Genomic DNA, 27,086 nt, shown 5'->3' with positions numbered 1-27,086 from the left:
ATATAATCTAAGTGTTGAGCATAATTCCTGACACAGAGAAAGTGTTCCATAAAGTTTGGCTCTTATAGTAAATGCAAAGTAAATATATTTTGAATGAATGGATAAAATCCTGTTGTAAGGCATGAGTTAGGTACTATTTTTGATCACCCAGTGTCCCCTGATGCTGGTAGTGGCAGTAGCCCTAAATGTCTGCCAGACAGCAGCTCGACAACAGATATGTGAGCCTTCAGGTATGACAGTAATATTTATGGTACACAGAGGACGAGTGTCTGGCAAAGGGTCTTAATAGCAGAATCAGAATTCAAATCTAATATCCTGAAGCCAAGGCTTTAAGGTTCTTTTCTTTGAGTATTACAAATCTGTAGAAGAAATCAATCGTGGATCCCAAAAGGAACTTCACTTGGTTTACTATCTCCATCATTTAAAATCAAGACAAGTAGAAGCCTATTAAACCCTTCTTTAAAAAAAATAATACAAGAGGCACTCAACTTTAGCCAGTAAAGTAACTTTAATAAAAATACATATTATAGTTTCCACATGTTGCTGGTGGATAAAGACTGATAGACTAGACAGAAAGAAAGGTTGAGAAAGAGAGGAAGAGGAAACAAGGAGAGGAAAGAAGAGGCCAGAAAGGGAGATGGGAAGAGAAACAGAGACAAGTCCAAGGGGGAAAAGGGAGACAAAGCGAAGGGGGGAATATAGCTAATTTTTATGGAATTTTTAGTAATTATTTTATTTATTCTTCTCAAAACCCTCTCAGTTAAATACTATAATCCCACTTTACTGGTTGAGAACCTGAGGCTTAGCTAGGCCAGGTAATATGTCCAATGTCATTTAGCTAGTAAGCAAGTCGTAGAGCTACATTTTGAAATTATTTCTTTGACGACAAAGTACATGTATTCGGCTCTCCTCCCTCCTGTTTTCTTCTCTTTGTTCTCTTTCTCCTTTGTTTTTAGTTTTTCTCATCCATCTACTTTTTCTCTCTTCCCTTTCTTCCTTTTCTCCTGTCTTCCCTCCCTCCTGCCAACCACGGAGTAACATTCTCATCTTGAGTCTTTGTTGCATCTCTCTCCCAGAGACTTGAGAGAATAGCTGTGTTTCTGCAGTCATCCCTTCTCTGACCTACGTTGAGAGCTGGACAGTATTGCTTGCCTGACTAGGCACCCTGCATCCCTGGTCTAGTTCGTTCTGTAGCCTGTGTGGCTCTTTATCCACTCAGAGACCAGGACTTGCATTTGCACGGAGCCTGTGGGGAGGAAGGAGAAGCTGAGAGGAAGAAGTTGCTAGCAACCACCCACTCCTAGGGGGTGGAAATTAATCCAGCAGAGGCTGTGCTCCCAGCCAGAAGGACAGAATTTGGGGGGGGGGGGGTGTCTGGGTTAAATCTTACTATATAGATCCAGGGCGTTCTAAGAGTTGGAGTGAAGTTTGATGAAAATCCTACATTTTAAGAAGCTAAGATAATTCCAATCTACACCTTTGCCTATATACCCTCCCCCTACTCCCCAAATCAGCTGCTGATTGTGAAATGTCATTGAGGTGATATCTCTCCACCCCTTCACTTACAAAATACCCGCAGCTGACTCCCAGAAGATCTCCCCTGACAGGTCGGATCAGGTGATGTTATGTTCACGCTGGTGCACGAGGGGCAGACTTAATGGGACGTGAATGCCAAGGATGATGCTCAGCATCTGACAGAAGTAGCTTTTAAAGTAATGCACTTGCTCCTTAACTATTGCATGCGCACAGGGTATTAGAGGCAGCAGGTAAAGGAAGGATTCGGGAGTCTGCAGCAATAGCAAGGAGTTGGTGGCTCATTAAAAGAGAAGGAGAATGAGGGCAGAACTGGAGGTTGTTAAAGCCTAAAATCCAACCTCAGAGTGGTCACCATGATGACCTAGAAAGAATATGGACTACAGAACCCATAGTTCTCAACAGGCTTAAGCAATTGCTTTGCCTCCGTGTTTCATCTGTCAACACTTCAGCATCCCTGAGTCTTGTACCATGAGGATCCCCATTTTACAGATGAGGACTTTGAGGCTTAGGGAGGTTAGCCAACTTGGCTGTGGTTGCCTTGGGCATTATGGTAACCTCTGCGTGTCCTGGGCATGCCAGCTGTGCAAGAGGAAAGGCAGAGGAGCCGGGAGCGGGCCGAGAGCGAGGCCGAATGCGCCAGTGGTGGCCATGAAGACATGCCTGTGGAGAGGATTCTAGAAGCCGAACTCGCTGTTGAGCCAAAGACAGAATCCTATGGGGACATGAACATGGAGAACTCGGTATGTGGTCTCAGAACTCCATCCATCTTCCATTTCTTGGGTGGAGTTGGAGAAGGGGGTGCATTAGAGTCCTAAGACCTGACCCTCAGAATATGTTGTTCCTTTTTCAGACAAACGACCCTGTCACTAACATATGCCATGCTGCCGATAAGCAACTTTTCACCCTCGTTGAATGGGCGAAGCGCATTCCCCACTTCTCTGACCTCACCTTGGAGGACCAGGTCATTTTGCTCAGGGCAGGTAAAGCGTATTGGGGTCTCTTTCTTCCTGGAATAATCCCCTGGGCTGCTCATTTGAAATGATCCTGGAATCCTAAAAGCATGTAACCTGATGGGCTATACCCATCCAGGCTGAAAAACAGGTTGACAATGGGAAAACCCTACATAGGGTTTTTTTTTTAATGTTATTTGTGACTCTTAAGTTTGTATGGTCTGCCCCCAAAACTTCCATTCCCCAATGAAACATTGTTTGTTAATGGAGGAGCAGCCCTTTTTCTCCCATGCAGATTTTACCATGGTCTTCTTACACATAATTTTCAAAGAATGTTAATTAATTCTTATTAAAGAATATCTGAAGCAGTGCCTCATAGTGGTCCTGAAATTAGCAAATACATCTTATTCCCATTTCACAGATGAGATAAGGCAGATCAAAGACTTTTTCCCAAGCTTGTATTAGTTGGATTCCATGGTCCCTTCTTATTTTAAAATTCTATGTGTTATATTCTTGCTTGCCTCCCATTTTTGTGACACTGTGCAGTCTGTTGACATATGCCATGTCTCCTCTTTGTCAGTGAACCAGCAGGAAAATGTCATGAGGATTCGCTGAGCATTGGGAATTGGTCCACTCATTTCATCCCCTGTTAGATAATGAGCAATCACTGAGTGTCGACTGAAAGCTACATACTGTGCTGGGTGCCACTAGATGGTGTCAAAGAAATGAAACTAGATTGTCAGGTCCTGGGGGCAGAGACAGCAAGGTGTACTGACTTAATCCACCATGGCAGTGAACAGAGTGGCTATTACCTGCTAAATGTTCAATCTATATTTATTGATTGACTGAAAAAGATGAAAAAGAGCCTTTGCCCTCAAGCTGCCAACCTGGGCTGCATTGGGGAGACTGGGGGGGATGTGCAGACCCATAAGTCAGAAAACCCAAGTTTTACCCTTTTTTTTTCCTTTCACTAATTAGCTGCATGGTCTTGAACTAGTTCTTAACTTCCATAGATTTCCAATTCTCCTTTTATTACATGGGGATAATGATGTATGCCTTGAATGACTATCAATGAAGCAAGAATATGGTGGGTTTCCTTCAAGGACTTCTCATCCTTGCAGGGTGGAATGAATTGCTGATTGCCTCCTTCTCCCACCGCTCGGTTTCCGTGCAAGATGGCATCCTTCTAGCCACGGGTTTGCATGTCCACCGGAGCAGTGCCCATAGTGCTGGGGTTGGCTCCATCTTTGACAGGTATCTCCCTCCCTTCTGCCTCCAGTGCTTATGTGTGTGTGTATGTGTGCATGTGTAGTGCAAATGACTGTACACGACTAGAAGCAGAGACCATTAAGCATATAAGAAAATAAACCTTGGGAATGAGAGAGACATTAAAAGAAAGACCAAGATTACAAGAAGATGGATGCAGTCAGAGGCTAGTGTAAGATGCAGTCAGAGGCTAGCTGGGAAGATGTAAGAACCTACTACCCCAATGGGATTTAAAAGGAGAAACTGGACTGCTGCTATTAAACTACTAAGTTGAGGGATTGAACTGCTTATCCTAGCCAATGCCAGGACCCAGTGGTTCCCTTTTCACCTTGATCATAAATGGTCTTCTTGGATCATGCGCATGCTCATCTAAGATGCCCGAACTCCTTCCCTGTCCATTCCCACAACACGTCCCACATGGAGATTAATGCCGGTCTCCGGAATGACTCAACCCTGCTGCATGGTGCCTGGAGGTATCTACCCTTTCCCTTTATGCTGCTCTTTCTTGTGCTCTTCTAGACATGCAATTCCCTTGCCCAGTTTACCTGCTGGATTTCTGCTAACTTGCCAATCCTCTACTATGCCTTTCTAGGGCTGCCCTCAGAGTTCATTCCTTGGTGTTGCCTCAAATTTGCTCATGGCAGTACTTTCAGTGGGCTTTGTGTTACTGCCTGCAGTTTCTATTTCTTCAATTAAACTGTGAGCTCTTTGAGAGCAGGGACTGCATCTTAGTTATCTCTGTATGCCTGGTGCCTGGCACATCATTTGGAAAAGGGGATGCACACATAATAAACATTGGCTGAATTAATTTTATTAGCCCTTGGCCTGGTGCTCATGATTTTCTCATCACCTGTCCTTGTCTCCTATGAACAGAGTTCTGACTGAGCTGGTTTCTAAAATGAAGGACATGCAGATGGATAAATCAGAGCTGGGGTGTCTGCGAGCCATCGTGCTGTTTAACCCAGGTGACGGGGAAGTGGCTAGCTACCCTCCGTGGCCTCCAGTGCCCCTACTTTCTTCAGTCCTCTAGCTCAGCAGAGACAAAGAAGGCAGGGCCAGGAATCCTGTCCTTGGAGAGGGAAGAGTATCAACTACTCACAGCCTCCGCCCCTAGAGCCATTTTGAAAATTGTTTTGATTTGGTGTGGAAAGTGGAACAAGTGGGAAAGTCAAGAGATGACAGTGGCCTCAGGGTAGGAGCAAGGGAAGACAGTAAAGAGTAGTCAGATTCTAGACATAATTTTAGGGAAAGCCAATGGAATTTGCTGGTGGATTGGATACAGGCTGTGAAAGAAAGAGGGGTGTTAAGTGTAACTCTCAGGGATTTTATTTTCCTGATTAATTGGAAAAATAGAGTTCATTTACTGAGGTGGTAAAAACTTCAGGGAAGCAAGTTCTGAGGGTGGATGGGTAGGAATCAGGGGTTGGGCTTTGGGCATTAAGGTTGGAGATGAAGAGTAGGAATCTAAGAGCAGCTCTCCAGGAAACAACTGCTTATATGAGTCTGGGGTTCAGAAGAAAATCCAAGAGCAGAGATACATATTTGGGAGCTATACCTGGCAGGTAAGGTAAGTAAAGACTGAGTAGAGAAGAGAACTGAGGACTGAAACCTGGGGAATTCCAACACTTACAGTGTGGGGAGAAAAGGAAAGGCTGGCAAAGGAGTTTGAGGAAGGGCAGTCAGTGGGGTAGGGTGAGAGCCAGAAGAGTGGTTGTCCTGGAAGCACAGTGAAGAAAAGTGTCTCATAAAGGAGGAAGTGATCCCCTCTGTCAAATGCTGCTGTGGGTCAAGAAGGATGAGCCTCAGAATTATATAGTGATTTATGCATACACCTTATCTGCTGAATTAGGCAGTTCATTGATGAAGATCCTGCATTGATTCCATTTTTTTACCCCATCTTATCACTTCGTTCATGCTTAGCACATAGTGGGCACTCAATAAACGTGTCATATTTCTAGAATGCCCTGGATAAAAGAAAACTCTCCTCCCAGAGTTATTGGTGGTTACATTTGGCTGTTAAGGGAGTTTAAACCTGTGCCCCAAGAATTTACTGGGTGGATTGGGCAAAGAAAGGAGAGGTAGGGGATGCAAAACATGAACTTTGTTTATTTTGCATTTGTCCCCATCCAGGGTATCTCCAGGAACTCTAGGGAAGGGGACGTGAGTGAATGGGGACAGCCTCTGTGGGAGGGTGCCCTCTGATGTTTGTAGCCATAGGCTAATTCAGACATCTTTTTCAGATGCTAAGGGTCTGTCCAACCCCTCTGAGGTAGAGACTCTGCGAGAGAAGGTTTATGCCACCCTTGAGGCCTACACCAAGCAGAAGTATCCGGAACAACCAGGCAGGTGAGTGTGTGCTGAAAGAGTGGTAGTAACAACAGCAAATCCTCCCATTTTCTCATTTATTAGCACTGCATGTGCAGCAGGAACTGTTGAGATTTTGTCAACGTTATTTAATCTTCATAACCCACAAGCCACTAAAATGTTAGCTCCATAAAGCTAGAGGTCTTGTCTGTCTTGTTCACTCTACCATTCTAGCATCAGAGCCTAATGCAGTGCCTGAAAAATGATATATACACTATAATTTTGAGTGATCAAGCTAGCGAATGAATGTAGAGTATCATTATTTCCAATTTTTAAAGGGAAACTGAGGCTCAGAAAGATTAAGTAACTTGGCTAAGATTTATAAAGCTGGGATGTAGAGAAACTGAAATGAGAATCTAGGTTGGTTTTAGTTCAGAGAGACTGTGCTTTGAAGTAAGGCTGTGTTGCTTTCTGGTCTGCTCCCATGGAAGTCCCTCTGTATTTAGGAAGGACAGGTCTTGGAAGCCAGGAAACATGGCTGCTAGTGTCCACAGTGCCATCTAAGTGACCTCTGCCAATGACGAGTCTGGGCTCCTCATCCAAATATGAGGACTTTGATTTAGAAGTTCTCTGAGGTTGTCTAGTAGTATAGGTATTCCTGGGTCATGAAAAAGATGTTTATCTCAAAGTTTTTCCCAAAGTATAGCTAAATAAAAGAATTTTCAAACTCGTCCTCTGCTAACTCCAGTTCTTAAGAAGAGAAAATAAGATCCTCAAATTTCATAGGAAACTGAAAGTGAAACTTGAAAAAATTGCCTTAATGACATTAGTTTTGTCCTTAAGACTTAAAAAAATTTTTTTTACATCCTTCTACTTCTCACTAATGACTTTTATTCCTCCATGAAGTTTAATTTCCAATAAGTTGATTATCTTGGATCATAAGTCAATATCTATCAATTGTCCAGAAGAGGCTGAGCTGTGTTTGCCAGAGGCAATACATATCCAAATCCAAGAGGGTAGATTTCAGCCTTTTTGGTACAATGAATGGGTGGGCCTTGTGTATTAGGGAGATTAAGCTGCAATAATACACCTCCCAAATGTCAGTAGTTTAACACTATCGAAGTTTGTTTCTTGCTCACAAATCAGTCTTGGTGGATGATCAGGTCAGAAGGGTCACTCTTCCCCAAACCGTCACTCAGGGACCCAGCATTCTTCCTTCCTTCTTGTGATTGTACCATATCCCAGAACCACACTGAGGTTTTTGGGTATTTTTGGTCTTCAAACTTTTTGTTTTGTAATAATTTCAAACATACAGTACAGGTGCAAAAATAAAACAAACCCTGTATAGAGTATTCCAACATGTCCTTACTCTCCCCCAGTAAACAGATCCACCAATTTTAACATTTTCCCATATTTGTCATGTTATTCTACCAATCTATCCATCATCTCTCTCTCTCTCTCTCTATCTGTCTGTCTGTCTACTTACCTACCTATTTAATAATCTTCCTCTTCGTCATCTATTTATCTCTTTTCTGAACATTTGAGAATAGGTTGTATAAATTATACTCCTTGAACACTTAATACTTCCATATACATTGCCTAAGAACAAAGACGATCTTTTATATAACCACCTTAAGTGCAGTAATCAAGTTCAAGAAACATATCCTTGATATAATGCTTATAGTCAATATTCCATTTTTTTTCATGTGTGCCAATAATGTCCTTTTGAGCCCTTTCTCCTCTATTTTTAGATCCTGTCCAGAATTGCCTTATTTCATTTTATTGTCATTGCCTTTTTAGTTGCTCTTTTTTTTTTTTAATTGTGGAAAACATATATACAATATAAACTTTCCCATCTCAACCATTCCCAAATGTACCCTTTAGTGGGATTAATCACATTCATAGTGCTGTGGTACCCTCACCACCATATGTTACCAGGACTTTCCCATCCCTCAAACAGAAACCTTATGCCCATTATGCATTATCTCCCCACTTCCCCTACCCCCACACCTGGTAACCTGTACTCTACTCTCTGTTTCTGTAAGTTTGCATATTCTCTGTTATTTTCTTTATGGCTACCATGGGGTTTAAATTTAACCTCCTAAATCGGTAACAATCTCATTTGGTTTCATACCAACTTAGCTACATTATATACACACTGTTCCTATACCCCTCCATTCTCCCTCCTTTATATTGTTCTTAACAAATTACATGTTTATACATTATGAGTCCAAAACCACTGATTTATCATTACATTTTATGTTTTGTCTTTTAGATCTGGTAGGAAGCAAAAAGTGGAGTCACGAACCAAAAAATACAATATTACTGGCACCTATGTTTAGCCATGTTTTTACCTTTACTGGAAATCTTTATTTCTTCATGTGGTTTTTTTTTTTTTTTTTAAAGATTTATTTATTTATTTAATTTCCCCCCCTCCCCTGGTTGTCTGTTCTTGGTGTCTATTTGCTGCGTCTTGTTTCTTTGTCCGCTTCTGTTGTCGTTAGCGGCACGGAAGTGTGGGCAGCGCCATTCCTGGGCAGGCTGCTCTTTCTTTTCACGCTGGGCGGCTTTCCTCACGGGCGCACTCCTTGCGTGTGGGGCTCCCCCACGCGGGGGACACCCTTGCGTGGCACGGCACTCCTTGCGCACATCAGCGCTGCACATGGCCAGCTCCACACGGGTCAAGGAGGCCCGGGGTTTGAACCGCGGACCTCCCATATGGTAGACGGACGCCCTAACCACTGGGCCAAAGGCCGTTTCCCCTTCATGTGGTTTTGATTCATTCTGCAGAACACGCTTTAGCATCTTCTATAGGGCCAATCTAGTGGTGATGAACTTCCTCAGCTTTTGTTTATCTGAGAATGTCGAATTTCAACGTCTTTTTGAAAAACAGTTTGCCAGATATCGAATTCTTGGTTGGGAATTTTTTCCTTTCAGCGACTTAAATATGTCATTTCACTGTCTTCTTGTCTCCATAACTAAATGAGAAATTGACCTTTAATGTTATCATTGAAGTTCCCTTTTCCAGGACAGGTTTGCTTCTCTCTTGTGGCTTTCAGAATTCTTTCTTTACCTTTGGCATTCATCAGCTTGATTATGAAATGCCATGGTGAAAGTCTTTTTGAGTTTACCCTCTTGGAGTCCATTGATCATCTTGTATGTGTATATTCATGTCTTTTGGTAAATTTGGAAACTTTTCATTTATAATTTCTTTGAGTATTCTCTTTGCCCCTTTCTTTCTTTTCCTTCTAGGACTCCCATAATTTGTTTATTGGTATGTTTGTTGGTGTCCCACAGGTTTCTAATGCTTTATTCATTTTTCCTCCTTTCTTTTTCTTTTCTTCTCAGACTGATTTCAATTGTCTTATCTTCAGGTTCATTGTTTCTTTCTTCTGCCAGCTCCAATTTGCTGTTGAACCCCTTTAGAGAATTTTTAATTTCTGTTGCTGTGATCTTCAGCTCAGTTTGGTTCCTTTTCATAATTTCTACCTCTTTATTGGAATTCTCTTTATGTTCATCTATTGTTTACCTAATGTCCTTTAGTTCTTTGTCCATGTTTTCCTCTAGCCATTTGAGCATATTTAGGACATGCTGCCATCTCATATGTCCCAGTTTGGGTCCTCCTTGATGATTTCTAAAGCGTTGAAATTCTCCTTTGCATGGTTCATCGATTCCTATTTATTTGTATGTTTTGTAATCTTTTGCTGAAACCTGGATGTTTTGATATTTTAATGTGTTCTCACTGGAATTTAAATTCTGAGGGGTATGTTCCTTAAACTTGTATACTGCTAGTGTTAAAATGAAAATACATATTTTCACAGATTTTGCAGATTGACTTGTATGAGTACTTTTTCTAAGGCTTCAGTCCTAGAAGGAATTTAGAGTATAGCTCAAGGCAAAAGCAAAGGGTCTTCACTGGTTCTTTCTGCACATATGTCTTGTCCTGGGCATGCATGCATGGCCCTAGGAATTCTCACATTTACGTGGATATGAATGTCCCCTATACTTTATGAAACATGTTTCCTCATGGTTCTGAGCACTGCTCTGTATGTCTCACAGTCAGTAAACCTTCGATCCAGGCAATGTGATTTGACTGTTCTCTTATAGCATTCTGTAGGAGATCTCTGTGGGTTGCCTTCTACATGCAGGTCCATGTTGCTTGTTCTGGTTCAGTCCTTCAGGCTGCCCCCAGACAGATTGCCCAGACAAACATGTTCCCAGTATATGCACAAGGGTTACTCTGATCCCTCCAGAACCAGGACCAGGGACCTGCACTGGGATTGCAGGCTGGCTCCATGCCAAGCTGCTGAAGGATTGAGGGAAGGGCCAAAAAGGGTGTCATAAGATCCCACTGTTCTTAAGTTGACTTTTTCTTTTTTTTTTTTAATAAAGTTATTTTTATTTAATTCCCCTCCCCTCTCCCAGTTGTCTGTTTTCTGTGTCTTTTTTGCTGCGTCTTGTTTCTTTGTCCGCTTCTGTTGTTGTCAGCGGCACAGGAAGTGTGGGCGGTGCCATTCCTGGGCACGCTGCACTTTCTTTGGCGCTGGCCGGCTCTCCTTACGGGCGCACTCCTTGTGCGTGGGGCTCCCCTACGCAGGGGACACCCCTGTGTGGCAGGGCACTCCTTGTGTGCATCAGCACTGCGCATGGGCCAGCTCCACACGGGTCAAGGAGGCCCGGGGCTTGAACCGTGGACCTCCCATGTGGTAGACGGACGCCCTAACCACTGGGCCAAAGTCCGTTTCCCATGTTGGCTTTTTCTTGATTTAGTAATCACTCTGTGACTAAAATCCTTTAACATTTTCATGGAGTTTTGATAAAGATGTTTCTGTTAGTTCTTCCTTTTACTGGGGGTCAGAGCCCTGAATGTCTCATTCCACCATCTTGATCAGGGCAGGGCCTAACGTCCCATATTGAGTTTTGCTTCCAGGTGGTAGAAGACAAAAGAGAATAGAAGGAAAACAGATGAGAAGCTATGTGGGTAAGACCTGGTAAGGTCCCACACCCTTTCACTTACTTCCACTAGCTGAAACTTAGTTACATTGCCTAGCTAGCCACAAAGGCAGTTGAGAAATATACCCAGCTGTGTGCCAAGAGAAGGAGAGAATGGGGTTTGGTGGATACCTGGCAATCTCTTCTACACTGTAAGGGGTAACATTGAAAGAGTCCTGCCCAAGGTGTGAGCTGGTGTGAGCCCTTGACAAGTCAAAGCCCTGTGCTGGATGCTTTCTACTAGATCTTCCAGTTCTAAAACATTAAACATGTTTATTGAATATATTTTGTGTGTAAGGCATCAGTAATAATCAGTATCATGTTCATCCTTTTTCCCAGAATTGGCTCTGAGTTCTACTGTTTATCTTTTTTCAAAAAGTACTCTATTTTCCCCCTAATTAAAAAAGCAATGCATGTTTTGGTAGGGAATAAGGGCAAAATATCTATTTTTAAATAAAGCAGGTAATAAGAATTGAATGCAAACTTTTTGGTATCTTTCTCTCCAGTATACTTATGTGTTTATATATGTATACATAGAAATATGCATTTGCAGATATGAATTCATACAGTGTTGTGTTTCTTTTTCTTGCCTTGGACTTTCCTTTTTTGGGGGGCGGTATTTTTTATTTTATTTTTAATTTTTATTTTTATTAAAGTTAATAGATCACATTGAACTCCCTTGGACTTTCTAGGCATTCAATTAGATTATTGAAAAGTACAAAATTATCCTTTTCAATGGTTTTGTAATATTTCATAGTGTAAGTGTATCCGAATATATGTAGTCTTTCTCCTGTGGTTGACATTTAAGTTGTTTCTAATGGGCACCACTTTAAAAGCATTGGAACCTGGGTCTGCTCTGGAAAGAGAGCTGGCAGGGGTCTGGGCTTCCTCCAGGCAGCTGGGAGACATGCCAACTCTTGTTACCTGGACTAGAGCCCGGATTCCAGGAAGGTTGTGCAGAGGCTGGGTCCTTGCATGTCCCCTGGGCTTGCTGAGCCCAGCCTGGACGGAGGGTGACCTGACCCAGTGCCCATGGGAGGCTCAGCAGGCACAGCAGGGCTGTCACGGGGCCCTGCCAGGCAGGTAATCTGCAGAAGGCTGGTCACCTCTGGTTTCTGAAAACAGGTCGAAAGGTATCCTGGCACAGCCAGGTCAAGGTGATTTTCTCCATGGTAGTGTGCTGCCACCCCGTGGAGACTTTTTAGAAGTACACCTCACTGGGGCTAAGCACGGCGTCACTCCCTCAAAAGCAGAGATCAAAACTCCGGAGGGGGCAAAACTCATACTTTTCTACAACACTCTTCCAGCACCTCCCAAAGTGTTGATTGCCCCCTTGTTGCCAACACATGAGTGAAGAGTGTAATGCCGCCCCAATACCATGGCTATTAATGGGGTGTGTTCATTTCTATAAACCCTAATCTGAGTTCCTGAATCCCAGACAGCAAAGAGAGCGGGTTCACAGCATATTTAGCATTTTTCTTTTCTTTTTTTAGTAGAGAAGTTGTGGGTTTATCCATATATTTAGCATTTTGCATAGTGTAAAACTTTGGCATTTACAGAGTAAAAAATATGTTTTCAGAGTTAGTATCACTCTAACTTTGTACTTTATAGGGAAGTCATTTCCTTTGATGAAATCCGTAATACTCTAACAGCAGAGCCATGGGTAGGAGCTCAGAGAAATTTTGTGCATAAAATACAGATTCTCTATGCCATCTTATTATTAACACCTTGCATACATAACATGGTTCATTTATTACAAGTGATAATAGCACATTTTTATAATTGTGCTATCAACTGTAGTTCTTGTTTTACCTTAGGGTTCACTGTGCTGTAAAGTCCCTTGGATCTTTTTTTTTTATTCTAGTAACATATATAAAACCTAAAATGTCCCCATTTACCACATTGAAATATGTAATTTAGGGCTTTTAATTACATTCACAATGTTGTGCTACCATCACCACCACCCATTATGAAAACTTTTCCATCATTCCAAGTAGAAACTTCATACAATTTAAGAATTAACTCCCTTTTCCTTACCCTCACCCCATCCCCTGGTAACCTATATTCTAGATTCTGATTCTATGAGTTTACTGATTCTAATTATTTCATATCAGTGAGGTCATACGGTATTTGTCCTTTTCTGGCTAGCTTATTTCACTCAACATGATGTCTTCAAGGTTCATCCATGCTGTCACATGTATCAGAACTTCATTCCTTTTCACAACCGAATAATATTCCATTGCGTGTACATGTTCTGCTTATTCATTCATCGGTTGATGAATGGGGAGGTGCATGAATGGTGGGTTGCTTCTATCTTTTGGCAATTGTGAGTAATGTCACTATGAACTTTGGTGTGAAAATATCTGTTTGAATACCTGCTTTCAATTCCTTTGGGTGTATACCTAGAAGTGGGATTGCTGAATCATATGGAAAATTCTATATTTAACTTTCCAAGGAACTGCCAAACTGTCTTCCACAGTGGCTGCACCATTTTACATTCTCACCAGCAATGAATGAGTGTCCCTATTCTTCCATATCCTCTCCAACACTTGTAATTTTCTATTTTAAAAATAGTAGCTATTCAAGTGGATGTGTCTAATTGTAGATTTTTAAGAATGATATTAGCTGCAGGTTTTTCATAAAGGCTCTTTATCATATTGAGGATATTTCCTTCTATTCCTAGTTTTCTAATGTTTTATCAAGAAACGATTATGTTCAGCCACCCTTGCATACCTGGGGTAAATCCCATTTGGTCATGGTGTATAATACTTTTTTTAAAAATCCCCCCTCCCTTGCAGCTTGCTTATTGTCTGCTCTCTGTGTCCATTTGCTGTGCGCTCTCCTGTGTTTTCATCTGTCTCCCTTTTTGTTGTGACACCTTGCTGAGTCAGCTCTCTGTGGTGCTTTCAGGCCACTTGGCGCTCCGTGGTGCTTGCAAGCCGGCAGCTCTCTGCAGTGTGTGGGCTAGCCTGCCTTCACAAGGAGGCCCCAGGACACAAACCCAGGACCTCCCATATGGTAGATGGGAGCCCAACTGATTGAGCCACAGCCACTTCCCTGTATAATACTTTTTTTTTTTAAAGATTATTTATTTAATTCCCACCCCTCCCCCAGTTGTCTGTTCTCTGTGTCTATTTGCTGCGTCTTGTTTCCTTGTCCACTTCTGTTGTCATCAGCAGTGGCACGGGAAGTGTGGGCGGCGCCATTCCTGGGCAGGCTGCACTTTCTTTCACACTGGGTGGCTCTCCTTATGGGTGCACTCCTTGCACGTGGGGCTCCCCTACGTGGGTACACCTCTGCGTGGCACGGCACTCCTTGTGCACATCAGCACTGCGCATGGGCCAGCTCCACACCGGTCAAGGAGGCCCGGGGTTTGAACCACGGACCACCCATGTGGTAGACGGACGCCCTAACTACTGGGCCAAGTCCATTTCCCTGTATAATACTTTTAATGTGCTGTTTATTCATTCTGCTAGTATTTTATTGAGGACTTTTGCATCTCTATTCATAAGGGATATTGGTCTGTAGTTTTTTTTTCTTGTGGTGTGTTTATCTGGCTTTGGTATGAAGGTGAATTTGGCCTCTTGGAATGAATTAGGGAGTAGTCCTTACTCTTCAATCTTTGGAAGAGTTTAAGCAGGATTGGTATTATTTCTTGGAATGTTTGGTAGAATATACCTGTTAAGCCATCTGGTCCTGGACATTTCCTTGTTGGGAGTTTTTTGATTACTGATGCCTAATCTCTTTACTAGCTATTGGTTTGTTGAGACCATATTTAATTTTTTTATTGTACCACATTAAGTCCCTTCTTATTTCTTTCTGGATATGTTTTTCATATATTTTCTTTGTGGTTACACATGGGTTTGAAATTTAACATCCTAAATACATAGCAATCATATTTGATTCAATACCAACTTAACTTCAATAGCATACACATACATTGTTCCAATACTCCTCTGTCACCTCACCTTTTTGTACTTGTTACTATTTATATCTTTGTACATTGTATACCTAAAGCCATAGATTTCTAATTACTTTTTGTGCATTTCAGCACCAATAGGAAGAAGTGGAGTTACATACCAAATAAATACAATACAATCCTACTGGGATTTATAATTACCCATACTGTTAACTTTACCAGAGGTCTTTATGCTGCTTTGAACCTCTGTCTAGTGTCCTTTCCTCTCAGTCTGAAGAACTCCTCTCAGCATTGCTTGTAGGGCAAGTCTAGTGGTGATGAACTCCCTCAGCTTTTGTTTATCTGGGAACACCTTAATCTCTCCCTCGTTTTTGAAAGAAAGTCTTGCTGGATATAAAATTCTTGGTTGGTAATTACTTTCTTTGAGCGCTTTAAGTATTTCAGCCCATTGCCTTTCTGCCTACATCATTTCTGATCTAATTGGGACTCCCTTGTATATAATATGTTGTTTGTCTCTTGTGGCTTTCAGAAATCTCTTCTTGTCTTTGGCATTCAACAGTTTGACCAGAATGTGGCAGGGCCTATTTTTCTTCAAATATATCCCATTTAGTGTTTTCTGGGCTTCTTGGATGTACATATTCATGTCTTTTGCTAAGTTTGTAAAGTTTTCTATCATTATTTCTTTGAAAACTCCTTCTGCTTGATGATGTCCCAGAGATCAATTAGGCTATTTTTGCTTTTTATAATTCATTTATCTTTCTTTTCCTTTGCCTGACTCATTCCAATCATCTTGTCTTTGAGTTCACTGATTCTTTCTTTTGAAAGCTTCTGTCTGCTCTTGAAACCCTCCTGGAAATTTTTCATTTCAGTTATTGTGTTCTTCAATTCCAGTTGTTCTATTTGGTTCTTTTTAAACATGTCTAGCTCCTTGATTCTCATATTGCTCATTAATGGTTTTCCTAATATCCTTAGTTCTTTTTCTATATTTTCTTTCATCTTCCTGAGCACTTTGAAGGTCATTTTTTGTAAGTCTTTGGTCAGTGTGTCCACAGTTTTGTCTTCTTCATTGATATTTTCTGGATTTTTATCCTCTTCCTTTGGATTGGGCATCATTTCCTGTCTCTTTATTTGTCTTGTAATTATTTGTGGCACACTGTACATTTTACTATTTTAAAATGTTAGTTCTGGGGTTTATTCCCTGAGATGTCTATTGCTTAAGTTTATATCCAGCTAGCGATATGACATATTTTCTTGAGTGCCAGAGTCTGAAAAAACCAGGTAAACTTAAGCAAAAAGCACCTTTCACCATCTTTGCAAATTGGCTTTTTATTGACTGGTTTTCTCCTTCAAAATTCAGCTCTTCTATCAAGAAGGTCAGCCCAAGGCAAATGCCAAGTGCAGAGTCCTCCTTGTCTTTTCTTTTATGTGTGAAATAAGGTTGATGCCCCCAAGGTATCTTGTTAGCCCTAGATAAATTGCTTTGGACCCAGCAGCCTCAGCCTCTTCCTCAAGGTACTTGAAATTCTGATAACTCTCCCAGAAAATTTTCACAGATTTGTCCTCCAACCCCCCCTGTTCATTTATCTTAAAGCAATTCGAAATTTCAGAGTTTGGTTTTATTTTGCAGAGTTTATTTTCTGGTTTCAAAATAAAGTCTGTGTATCATTTTAAAATTCAAATACTTTATAAATGTACCCTATAGAAAGTGAAATTCTACAACATGTACCAGAGAAAGCCAAAAAAAACAAAAAACAAAAAACCAGGAATCTTTAATTTAAAACTATAGTGACTATTATTTTGTTCCTTGTACTTTTGATTGGAATCCAAACCAGGAATCTTCAATTTAAAACTATAGTGACTAATATTTTGTCCCTTGGACTTTTGATTAGAAGTTGTGAATAGAGCTACTTTATTTCCAATTATCGTTAATAACATTAAAAATAAGCTTCATTGTCTAAAGGACTTTGAGAGATACAGAAGGACCACCAAGGCAGAGTGAAAAATGTCATAGATTTAGTGGCCTAAAATGACATTCAGCTGTGACACTAATTCTGTTACACAATAGTCTGTCTTCCTTTTGTGAACTTCTCAACCGCAGCCCTCATTATAGAGTGTGTGCTTGTATGAGAGAGTATGTGCGCACATGCACGTGTGAGTGTGTGTGTCTGAGGTGTGTGAGTGTGCATGTTTTGTGAGCATGTGTGTGTGAGACTATGTGAAGGTATATGTATATGAGTGTGTGAATGAGTGTGCATGCTGTGTGAGAGTACATTTGTGTGAGAGTGTGTGGGACTGTGTGTGTGTGTGCACAGGCACGGGTGTAAATGAATATGAGAGAGAATGAGGGTGTGTGCATATGTGTGCCTGAGTGTATGTGTATATTAGCTCCTCAGATAGACCTTGGGCTTCTCAGGGCCAGAGACCACAGTTTTCTATCCCCTTCTCTTCTTAACTTAAAGGTAAGCACAGACTGAGACACTGATCATAAAACTTGGTAATTCTTTTTTATTTTTTAAAGATTTACAGTAATTTTTTAAAAAAGATTTATTTATTTTTATTTTTATTTATTTCTCTCCCCTTCCCCAACCACCCCCCCCTCCGTCTACTCTCTGTGTCCATTTGCTGTATGTTATTCTGCGTCCACTTGTATTATCAGGCAGCACCAGGAAACTGCGTCTTTTTTGTTGCATCATCTTGCTGCATCAGCTCTTTGTATGTGCGGCACCACTCCTGGGTGGGCGGTGCTTTTTTCACGCGGGGTGGTTCTCCTTGCAGGGTGCACCCCTACATGGGGGCGCCCCTGCATGGCATGGCACTCCTTGCGTGCAGCAGCACTGCACGTGGGCCAGCTCACCACATGGGCCAGGAGACCCTGGGAAAGAACCCTGAACCCTCCATATGGTAGGCGGGCACTTTATCAGTTGAGCCACATCCGCTTCCCAAAATTGGTAATTCTTGGTAACCAAAATTTGGTAACTGAGGCAAATCGGGGTCACATTGTCTAAAGATATTGTAATGTGAGGAAAAGCGCACAGGGACGAACCCTGCTCTTGCTTACTTTTGTATCCCAGAACCTATGGTGATGCCCGGTGCAGAGATGGTACTAAAAGATGTTCAGCTAAGAATAATAGCTACCACATATTCAGTGCCTATGTTATGCCATGTTCTATTCTAAGTTCTTCAGCAAATCTTCCCGGGAATAGGAATACTCAGTCAGCAAGGGTGGACACGTGAGTCCCCTCAACCACCATGGATGAGAGGAGCTGAAGGGAATTCTGGGGCGTTGCCACAGAATGCAAAGGATTCTCAAGAGGCCAAGTGGTCCGGTTTCTACCTGTAAGAAGATGAACCCTCCCACTAGCCTATTTCTGAAGCTGCCCAGGATTAGAGCATCTCTAACTCCCTGTCTCCCCTTCCAGGCTCTTAGATCACTACTGGTAGAAACAAATAAACTGCTGCCCTCCTGCCAGGAGAGGCTGGTGCCCTCCTCTGGTGCCTGAGGCTCCCTTGGTTTCCCTGCAGGTTTGCCAAGCTGCTGCTTCGCCTCCCAGCCCTGCGCTCCATTGGCTTGAAATGCCTGGAGCACCTCTTCTTCTTCAAGCTCATCGGGGACACGCCCATTGACACCTTCCTCATGGAGATGTTGGAAACCCCGCTGCAGATCACCTGAGCGGACCTCAGCGCAGCCTCCCCACCCAGCATCAGCCCTGGGCAGCTGTGCGCGGACCTCCGCCCTGTGCACCCCCCCTGCACACCTTCCTCCGCTCCCCCCCGGCCCCCTTCCTGTCCTCAAATGTGATGCTTATAATAAAGAAACTCTTTCTACATATGAGACTTTTATAGGTGGAGTTTTGTATAGATGTTAAATGTAACCCTTCTTTGCTATTTAAGGGGCTGGGGGTCTTTCTGGAAGTTCTTGGAAAACTAACCAAACCTCTGTACATACAATTGGTTTAAATTATTTTTTCACTTGCCATGGAAAGCAAACAAACAAAGAATAAAAGAATATATATGATGTTGGCACTGCTTGGAGCACGGGATGTGTTATTATGCCACAAGGAGGTTAACTCAGACGTGGGAGGGGGGTATGTCGGGGGTGGGGGTGGGGGACGGGGCTGTGCTGCTGAGACAATGAATGAATCCGAGCTAGATACCTGAGTCAAGGCTCGGCTTCAGGTGAAGCCAGCTCCGCCCAGGGCAGCACCTCGAGAGCCTGAGGGGGGAAAAAACAATGAAAAACCCCCGAAAAACCAAAACGCTGTCTAACAGAGTCAGCTTGGGTTTTCTGTGGTTTTTTCCCCCTTCTAAGAATAAGGAGCAGAGAGAGTCTTGTCCTTATTTGGAACAAGTGAGTTTAAGGCCAAAAGAAGATGTTCTCTTGATAAGGGAAAGTTTTTGGTTCCTGGGAAGTGGTAGGGATTTTGTATCATTAACCAGCAACAACAAAATCACCAGAGCACAACAAATTTACTTTCTGTGATCATCTAACCCTATGTAGTTTGGCTCTTTAAAAGTGGAAGAGAGAAAACCTCTCCCAGTCTCCAGCCCAGGATCTCAAGGCGCCTCCAGTGGTCTTGGAGGTGAGGGTGGGCTCTGCATCTAACCACAGCCAGGCTATACAGTCCTTCCTCTTGCCACCCACTGAAATAGGCTTGAGCAGATATGCAAATCCATGCTGAGCATGATTTGCATCACAGGGTTGAAGAGTGCACAACCTGAGTAACTGCGCGTGGCGGCCCTGCTCCCTCTTCTCCATACCACCAGAACCTAACCCAGTGGTTGGCCCACAGTAGGCACACGGTAAATGCCCCATCAACAACTTTCCTCTCAGAAAACCCCAGGATTAACTCACCAAGTCCAAATACATCCATTGGTGATCATACAATTTAGGAGAAACGAAAATTATCTTATTGTAAAAGCTTAGCGACCCTTTAGCTTTGCACACCAAACAAAGGGATTAAAAGAGCTTAATTCTGCCGTAGTTTTCCTGTTCTTTTTTAGTGTACATTTAATGTGAGCCATGGTCAAAATGGTTGAGGCAGGGAGGGTAAACTAAAATTTAATTGTAGTCTCCCCGACTTCTCTCCCTCCGCCAGCATAATTCAGTAGACACACAGTCCACATTCTGGCCTCCGGGGAAAACCATTGCCCGCCCCCCCCCCCCCCCCCCCCGCCACTGGTCTTAACCTGGGTCCCTTTCCAGTCTTTGGTGCCTTCCTCAGCCCTGCCTCAAGCAAACAGGAGGCTGATGCAGGCCAGCGGGGGCTCTTCACACACGGCAGGCCTGGGTCCCTAGTCGCCGTTAGGGAGCCTCACTGAGCACCACAGAAGCTCAGCAGGAGCCGCCAGGCCTCTCCTCACAGTGGCCCCCAAAGGCCACCTTCCTCCTGACCTGGCCTCCCCCCCCCAAGCAGCTGAGGGGCTCCTGGGCCCCAGCGGGAAGGAGATTCACTCTTCCTCGGGAAGCAGGCTCCACAGAGTCCTTAACAAGCCTTTAGGGCCCAAGTCTCTGAAGAGAGAGACCTCCCTCATCCACTCGCCTCACGAGCAAGCGCAGCCAGCGCTTTGGCGAGGACTCATTGTCCAGGCCGGGGCAACGAATATCTTCTGGGCCCCACACCCCCACATACTCAGCCTAATTTACACAGGTATCAAAATAGAGGGATTCGGCCTTGTTTCCCACAGGGTTCACGTGGCCCCTGGGTCCTTGGCTTCTTGGAGAGAGGAGTATGGATTCTGGACAAAGACACCACAGCGTGGGTCCTGGGTCTACCCGTTGGAGCTGTTGTGCTGGAAGAAGCTTGCTTAACCTCTCTGAGTCTCAGTTACTTCCCTTATCTGTGAAAGTCAGAGAATAATAATGCCACGTGTACAACCCAGTGCTAGGAACTTGTGATTTGTCACAAGATAGACTTGGTTTGAGTCTTGGCTTTGCCATTCACGATGGACTTAGGCCTTGTCAAGCCTCAACATCCTGATCTGTAAAATGGGGTGATAATCCTACTCACCCCACAGGATTCTTGTGAGAAGTATGTGAGATAACGTGTGTGAAGCTCTCAGTGACTGGCAAAGAAGAGTGACAAAAATAGTCATTCACTTTTTACTGAAGAGAGGGATTGTTGTTAAAATTTAATCGTGGGTTTTTGAGGAGATTGCCAGATCATCCCATTCCACAGCCTGGCTGGCCATCCAACACACCCTACAAGGAATGAAAAAGTTCTGGTCACCAGGGCTGGGGTGATGGGGGGAGTGGGGAGCTAGTGCTCACTTTATTCAGTTTCTGTTGGGGTTGATGGAAAGTTTTGGTACTGGATGGTGGCGCTGCTGGCACAGCACTGGGAACATAATTAGCAGCACTGAAGCATATATTTGAATGTGGTTGGAAGGAGCAATTTTAGGTTGTATAATACGGTACCAGAATAAAATTAAGAACAACTTAGGACTGTACAGCACAGTGAACCCTAATGTAAACCATCAACTGTAATTAAAAGCACAATTATAAAAGTATTCTTTCACCTATTGTAACAAACATACCACACTAATGTAAGGTGTTAATAGTAAGGGGATATATGGGAACTCTGTATTTTCTGCATGATTTTTCTGTGAACCTACAGCTTCTCTAATAAAAAAAAGTTGCGCTTTCTACTTTTGGTCTACCATTTTTCCTAGCCGTCAAATGGGACTAGAAAACCATATTGGGTGGGAAGGCCTTATGCCAGCCAAGAGGACTCTGCACACGCGGGCGGTTTTGAAACTGCAGAGCCTGTATTCTGAGTCGAAGCAGCAAACCGCTGGAGGAAGGTACTGTGGTGAGGAGCAAGGGCTCCGGGTCAGCGCAGCTGGCCTCCAGTGCAATTCCGTCTCTGACAGCTGAGCGGGCTTTGAACCCTTAGTTTTCTACTTTGTGAACCGCGGATAACAGAGGCTTGTGGAGGCAGTTAAACGAGCTGATTCACGGAAGACAGAACCTTGCCCGAAACATGGTGAACTCACTACTAATTTTAGTTGTGGTGTTTATTCTTGATCCAAATATTTCCCACAGCCTCCCTGAAAAGAAAGTCCTAAGCTCCCTGGAAAAGCCCCCTCCGATGCCTAACTTCTCTCCTCTACACTCTTATCCTTCAGCCTGAGAGCTCCCTCCTCCCCACACATAAATAACCAGTGAGATGCGCTCCCCTGCCCTCCTCAGGGTGGGGGTGGAAATCCAGTGAGAAAACGTCATGCTGCACTTCGTGCACTCTAAGGAATGTCAATAAGGTGCCATTGGAGTGTTAAATATTTTTTGGCCTTGACTGCTCCTGACCATATCGATTCAGTGAAATCAGCCAGATTATATTTTATTGTTACACCCTGCACAAACACTTCCAGTGACTACCTTTTGTCTACTAAGCAGCGGTTCTCACCAGGGGACAGTTTTGCAATGGCTGGAGGCAATGTCTATTGTCAGACTGGGGGTTCTGCAGGCTAGAGGCGAGGGGCGCTGCTAAGTATCTGTACCGCACAGGACAGCCCTACAACAAAGAATTACTCGGCCCAAATATCAATAGCTCTGAGGCTGAGAAGCTGCTGTAAAGCCAAAGCATAATTAATGGAATGGAACATTGAAGGGGACTTTCCCATTGTGCTGGAATTTTAACTCAAGTCCCAAGTTGAGGCCAGGCAGTCCCTTCGTAGGCTAAAGAGGAGCTCCTGGCTGCATCCACACAAGGTTTGTTTGGGCGGGTGACTTGATTCTGTGACTTTCAGCTCATCACACCTCAAGCCTATCTTCAGTGAAGGCTGAAATTCCAGAAGAGTGTTCCTTGTGTAAGAAACGAAGATTAGTTTAGTTTTCACATAAAGGAAGAAAATATTAATTAATGTAATCTGGCAGCCTACTGCTTCCGTCTCCCACTCCCGAGTTAAACAGGAACAAAAAGGAAACCAGCTTAAGCCAGCCTTATAGGCAATTAAAAAAATGCCCAAGAAAGAGCTTAGTCAATACCAATTCAGCACAAAATTCCATTCCTTATTTGGCAAAGGGGAGCAGGTAAAAACTAAAATGATTGGAATGTGATGGGAGAAGCGGTTAATCACAGACTTTGGGGCAGGAAAGTTAGATCTTCTTGGATAGGCTGTAACCTCTGAAGTATCCAATCTATGGAGAAACAGAGGAAGGGCTTGCGTGCTAGGCTTAGGGGTATAAATTGTGTCATTCTTCTTTGTTCGGGGCGCCAGCCATGTTTTCCGGTTGTGGGCCCTTCTTTGCAATTCGGTAAGCCTTATTTTCTTCCAGAAGAAGGTTTCTTTCTGACACTTGGACTGAGGAGTCCCTGAGTGCGAGAACTGTGGCTTCACCCCAGTGGAGAGCCTGGGGGAGGGAGGAGCCCCCATCCCCAGCCTAATGAGGGACATAAAGAGCCACCCATTGTCGTTGGACTGGCCTCTCCTCCCTGGCTGGATGCTCACTCCGCAGCAGAAACCCAGCTCCCCCCACCCCTCGGTGGTGAGAGCTGAGGGAAAGTGCTTGGGAGGGCTTGGCGGGTGGCCCCTCGAGTTTGGGAACAATGCGATCATAGAGACTGATGCCTCCTTCTGGACTGGAGACTTCTGAAGACAGGAGGTCACCTTTAGGGTGATAGCGGGCAAGGAAAGAGGGCGGCAGAGCACGCTCCAGCCCTGCACTTGGTTTGGCCAGGATGCGGGCCAAGTGGATACCTGGAAGGAAGTTGTACTTAGAATACCTGGGTCCGAAGCCCCAGGTAAGGGACTCTCAGGGTGAAAGGACCCCGAGAGTAAGAGGCCGTGGGTTGAGTATAAGGGTCAAGTGGAGGTTGACTTCATGTACACGAGGCCAGGCAGGGCGTGCACTGCCCGTACCTGGCTGCTGCGCAGCGCAGCGATCCCCACCAGCCACCGAGGGACTCACCATGGGCCCGAGAGCCATCTGCTGGGTACTTGCCACACGGAAGGCAGAGATAGCACATGGTCTTAGGAATTCCCCCCTTTCTCCCCATCTTTCCTTCATGGCCCCAATTTCCGAGTGGAGAGAGGACAGGAAGACCCAAAAGAGAAAGGCGCCGGGAGCAGGTGGAGGAACGAAAGAAGGACCGGGTCGTCCTGCCAGTGCAGGCCCCTGAGCCAGCTAGAGGCTTTGGGTTAGATGTAAGAGGGCGATTTGGATTAGACTGGACATTTAAACTACCCAAATGAGATATTCTGAGCTTTGCCTGAGATACAATCCATGCACAAGGAGGGGAGGCACCACAGAGCAGTTTTGAAGGCTGTCACCAGAAGAAAATAAAACCTTTTCCGGTTTGCATTCCACTGAATTTAGGTGGTTTGCTATACCCATTATACTAGCAAGCCTTTGTCTCCTTGGCTTACTAGCCCCTCAACTTTAGCAATATCGTTTCCCAGTTGCCCCCTTGGAGTGAGCCGACATGACCTGCCAGAGCCCATCAAGCCAATACTTCACTTACGATTTAGTTCGCCTCTGAGATAAGCCCAGCCTTTTAGTGGGACAATCAAGGCTCTCCATATCTAGACCCGAAAGGAAAACTCCCCAGCTTTCGTTCTGCACACATCCCATGGCCCACTCGCCTGTAGCCGGTCCAGCTATTGCTCTAACTACCTGCCGCCCGTGATTTTGCTCAGGCTGTCCTCTCTGGCTGCAGGACTACGGCATGATCTGCACCTGTCCAAGCCTTCCTCAAGCTGGAAAGCCAGCTCAAATGCCAGCGTCCCTACGATGCTTTTCCTTACTTCTCGATCGCTATAATTTTCTCATTAATCTGTGCCTTCATTTTAGACACATTTAACACTGTACTTTGCATCATTGACTAGTTGTATATACTGTCAACTTTTTTTTTTTCAAAAATGAAAAATAACTAGTTTATTAGCTCCTTAAGAGCAGGGAGCATGTCTGGTTTAACTGCGTGTCCACGACAACTCTGAGCAGAGTGCCCCACCTAAAGTTGGCATTCGATATATGTTTAGAGGTATCGATTGACAGCTCTAGGTACAATAGGTGGAAAGTCCATTACGAGTAGTACAGTCCCACACAACGCCAGGAGCCACACCGCTGAGACCGTGAGCCAGGAACCACACTTGGGTAGACTTATATTAGAAAATATAAGGGCTCAGCTGCCTGCCATTACTCTTTATGAGATCAGTGGGCAGTGACCAGGGAGGCTGAGGCAATCTCTCTGCCTTCAGGGAACTCGTAATTGAGAAAAGCAGAAAGCAGAAGGATCAAGTGATAAGAATTAAGAAGTTTACAGTGTTTTGAAGTTTACAGAGGACACCCAGATCCGTGATCTTCATCTGGCCTCAGAGAAGTAGGCCAGGGAGCTATTGCTGCCTTCATTTTAAAGATGAAGAAACTAAGACGCGGGAGATTAAATGACATTTTCCCCAGGACAAATGGCTGGTAAGTGGTAGTACTAAGGAACTCGGAGTAAGTGTCACAGAATTCCAAGATCTCTGGGCCTTGATCTTCAGCCAACAATTTAGATGTGGTGCCCAAGAAATATCTGTAGATGGAGGGATTGGTGTGCATAGCAGCAAATATAAAATAATAAGGAAGGATTTCTATTTAAAATATATGTGGGACTTGGACAAACAAACCAACATTTAGCTTTGAAATATCCCTCAGGAATTTTACTACAATGATGTTTCCTTTGGCTATTTCTCTCCACATTTGCCTCCAGAACTGGCTTAAAGGTCACCTAAAAAAATGATCTCATTATTTTATATTAAAAACTCATTAAATAACAGCTACAGTAACAATCGCATGACCCAGATTCACACTCCCCCCATCAGCCCAGAGCCTCCGCTTACCAGGCCTTCACTCGTACCTTCCTATCCCCAGCCTTATTGCCTACGTTGTTTCATAGAGTTAGCTCTGAATGACTTTTAGCTATTTCCAAAAATCGAATCTACCCTCTAAGGACGCTCATTTGCCACCACTGATGTCATTGGGAAGAAAAAATAAAAGCTCAGCCTCTGGAGGATCCTCCCCCTAAATAATTGAAAGGCACCAGGCAATTAACTGATGCTGCCTTCTCAGTGGGATAGAGTTTAGGGCCCCTGATCTGGGGTTACCTCAGGGCATCACTAGGAGGGGCTGAGTGGGGAGAGCAAGGAAAGCACAAAATCTCCCTTTTCCCCTAGGACCAGCAGGGAAGAAGGATTTGGGGAAAAGAGCGTTGGCTAGCTTGGAGTCGAGTTGCGAGTTGCGCTGGAGACGTAAGCGCTTTCCCGGCCAGGGAAGAGCAGCTTTCACTCCTCTTCGCGGAAAACTCCATGGAAAAGTCTCCTGTGACAGTGTTAGAACACAGAGCCATGTCTGACCACAGAGGAACTGGCCCTGGCCCAGACACCCCGGGGGGCGGGGGAGGGGGAGGAGGCGGAGGGGGGGAGGAGGCGGGGGGGGGGAGGAGGCGGGGGGGGGGAGGAGGTGCGGGGAGTGGAGGAGGTGGGCGGGGCGCCGTGGTTCTGCAGCGGCCCGGCCAGGCGAGCAATCCGCCTTATCAGGACACTCTGCGGGAAGATTGTTGGACAAGGGCGCCCTCTGCTGCCAACTCAGGGCACCACACACACTTACCCAGGTAAGCGATTTGCCTGGAGGTCAGTTAGGAATAGGATTTTTAGAATAGAAAACAAAAAGTATAGTTTTAAAAATAGGCCTCAAATAGAATCAGGGGGTATGGTACCCTTGGCCAGATACTTCTGAAAAGGTATCACTCAATGGAGTGTTTGCTTCAGAATCTGGGAAAATGAACTCGTAGGAGGAATCTCTGGGGAGAAAGGATGGTTCACGAGAATGCTAGGAAGAGCCTTTGGAATGGGGTCTAGGCTGGGAAGGAGAAGTCGCCTCCTCAGCTGCCATCCCGCCTCTCTAGCAAAGGGGACGCAGACCGGTAATGGTTACATCAGCAACATCACATACAAATCTGGAGGATAATGCCACATCGTGGCGGGTTCTCTAAAGCTGGTAGCAACTGTGTCTAACAATAGATGTTCCCAAGGCAACAGTTTCACTTCCTTCTCAGAGAGATAATTTGGAGCTTTTGAGAGTGGCTGAATGTGAGTTTCAATGGCACTACATTTTAGGAAAACATGCTGTTGATTTTTTT

The 27,086-nt window shown here is 44.2% G+C and overlaps 1 protein-coding gene across 3 annotated transcripts in view; it reads left to right on the top strand.

Annotated features, from left to right (window-relative positions):
- Nucleotides 1-21,612, top strand: part of RXRG (retinoid X receptor gamma) — a 70,148-nt gene extending 48,536 nt beyond the window's left edge. For all 3 annotated transcript variants that reach the window (XM_058310050.2, XM_004464834.4, XM_071207552.1), the window contains 6 exons: nt 2,116-2,276; nt 2,387-2,516; nt 3,608-3,740; nt 4,626-4,717; nt 5,993-6,098; nt 18,490-21,612. In XM_058310050.2, coding sequence (XP_058166033.1) covers nt 2,116-2,276; nt 2,387-2,516; nt 3,608-3,740; nt 4,626-4,717; nt 5,993-6,098; nt 18,490-18,637 — 770 coding nt within the window. In that variant the 3' untranslated portion in view covers nt 18,638-21,612. The remainder of the gene's footprint in view (nt 1-2,115; nt 2,277-2,386; nt 2,517-3,607; nt 3,741-4,625; nt 4,718-5,992; nt 6,099-18,489) is intronic.
- Nucleotides 21,613-27,086: the final 5,474 nt, after the last annotated feature.

This window comes from Dasypus novemcinctus, chromosome 13 (assembly GCF_030445035.2).
Source record: "Dasypus novemcinctus isolate mDasNov1 chromosome 13, mDasNov1.1.hap2, whole genome shotgun sequence".
Lineage (NCBI taxonomy): Eukaryota > Metazoa > Chordata > Mammalia > Cingulata > Dasypodidae > Dasypus > Dasypus novemcinctus.
The sequence above is the reverse complement of the archived record's forward strand: the minus strand, read 5'-3'. Positions and strand labels throughout refer to the sequence as shown.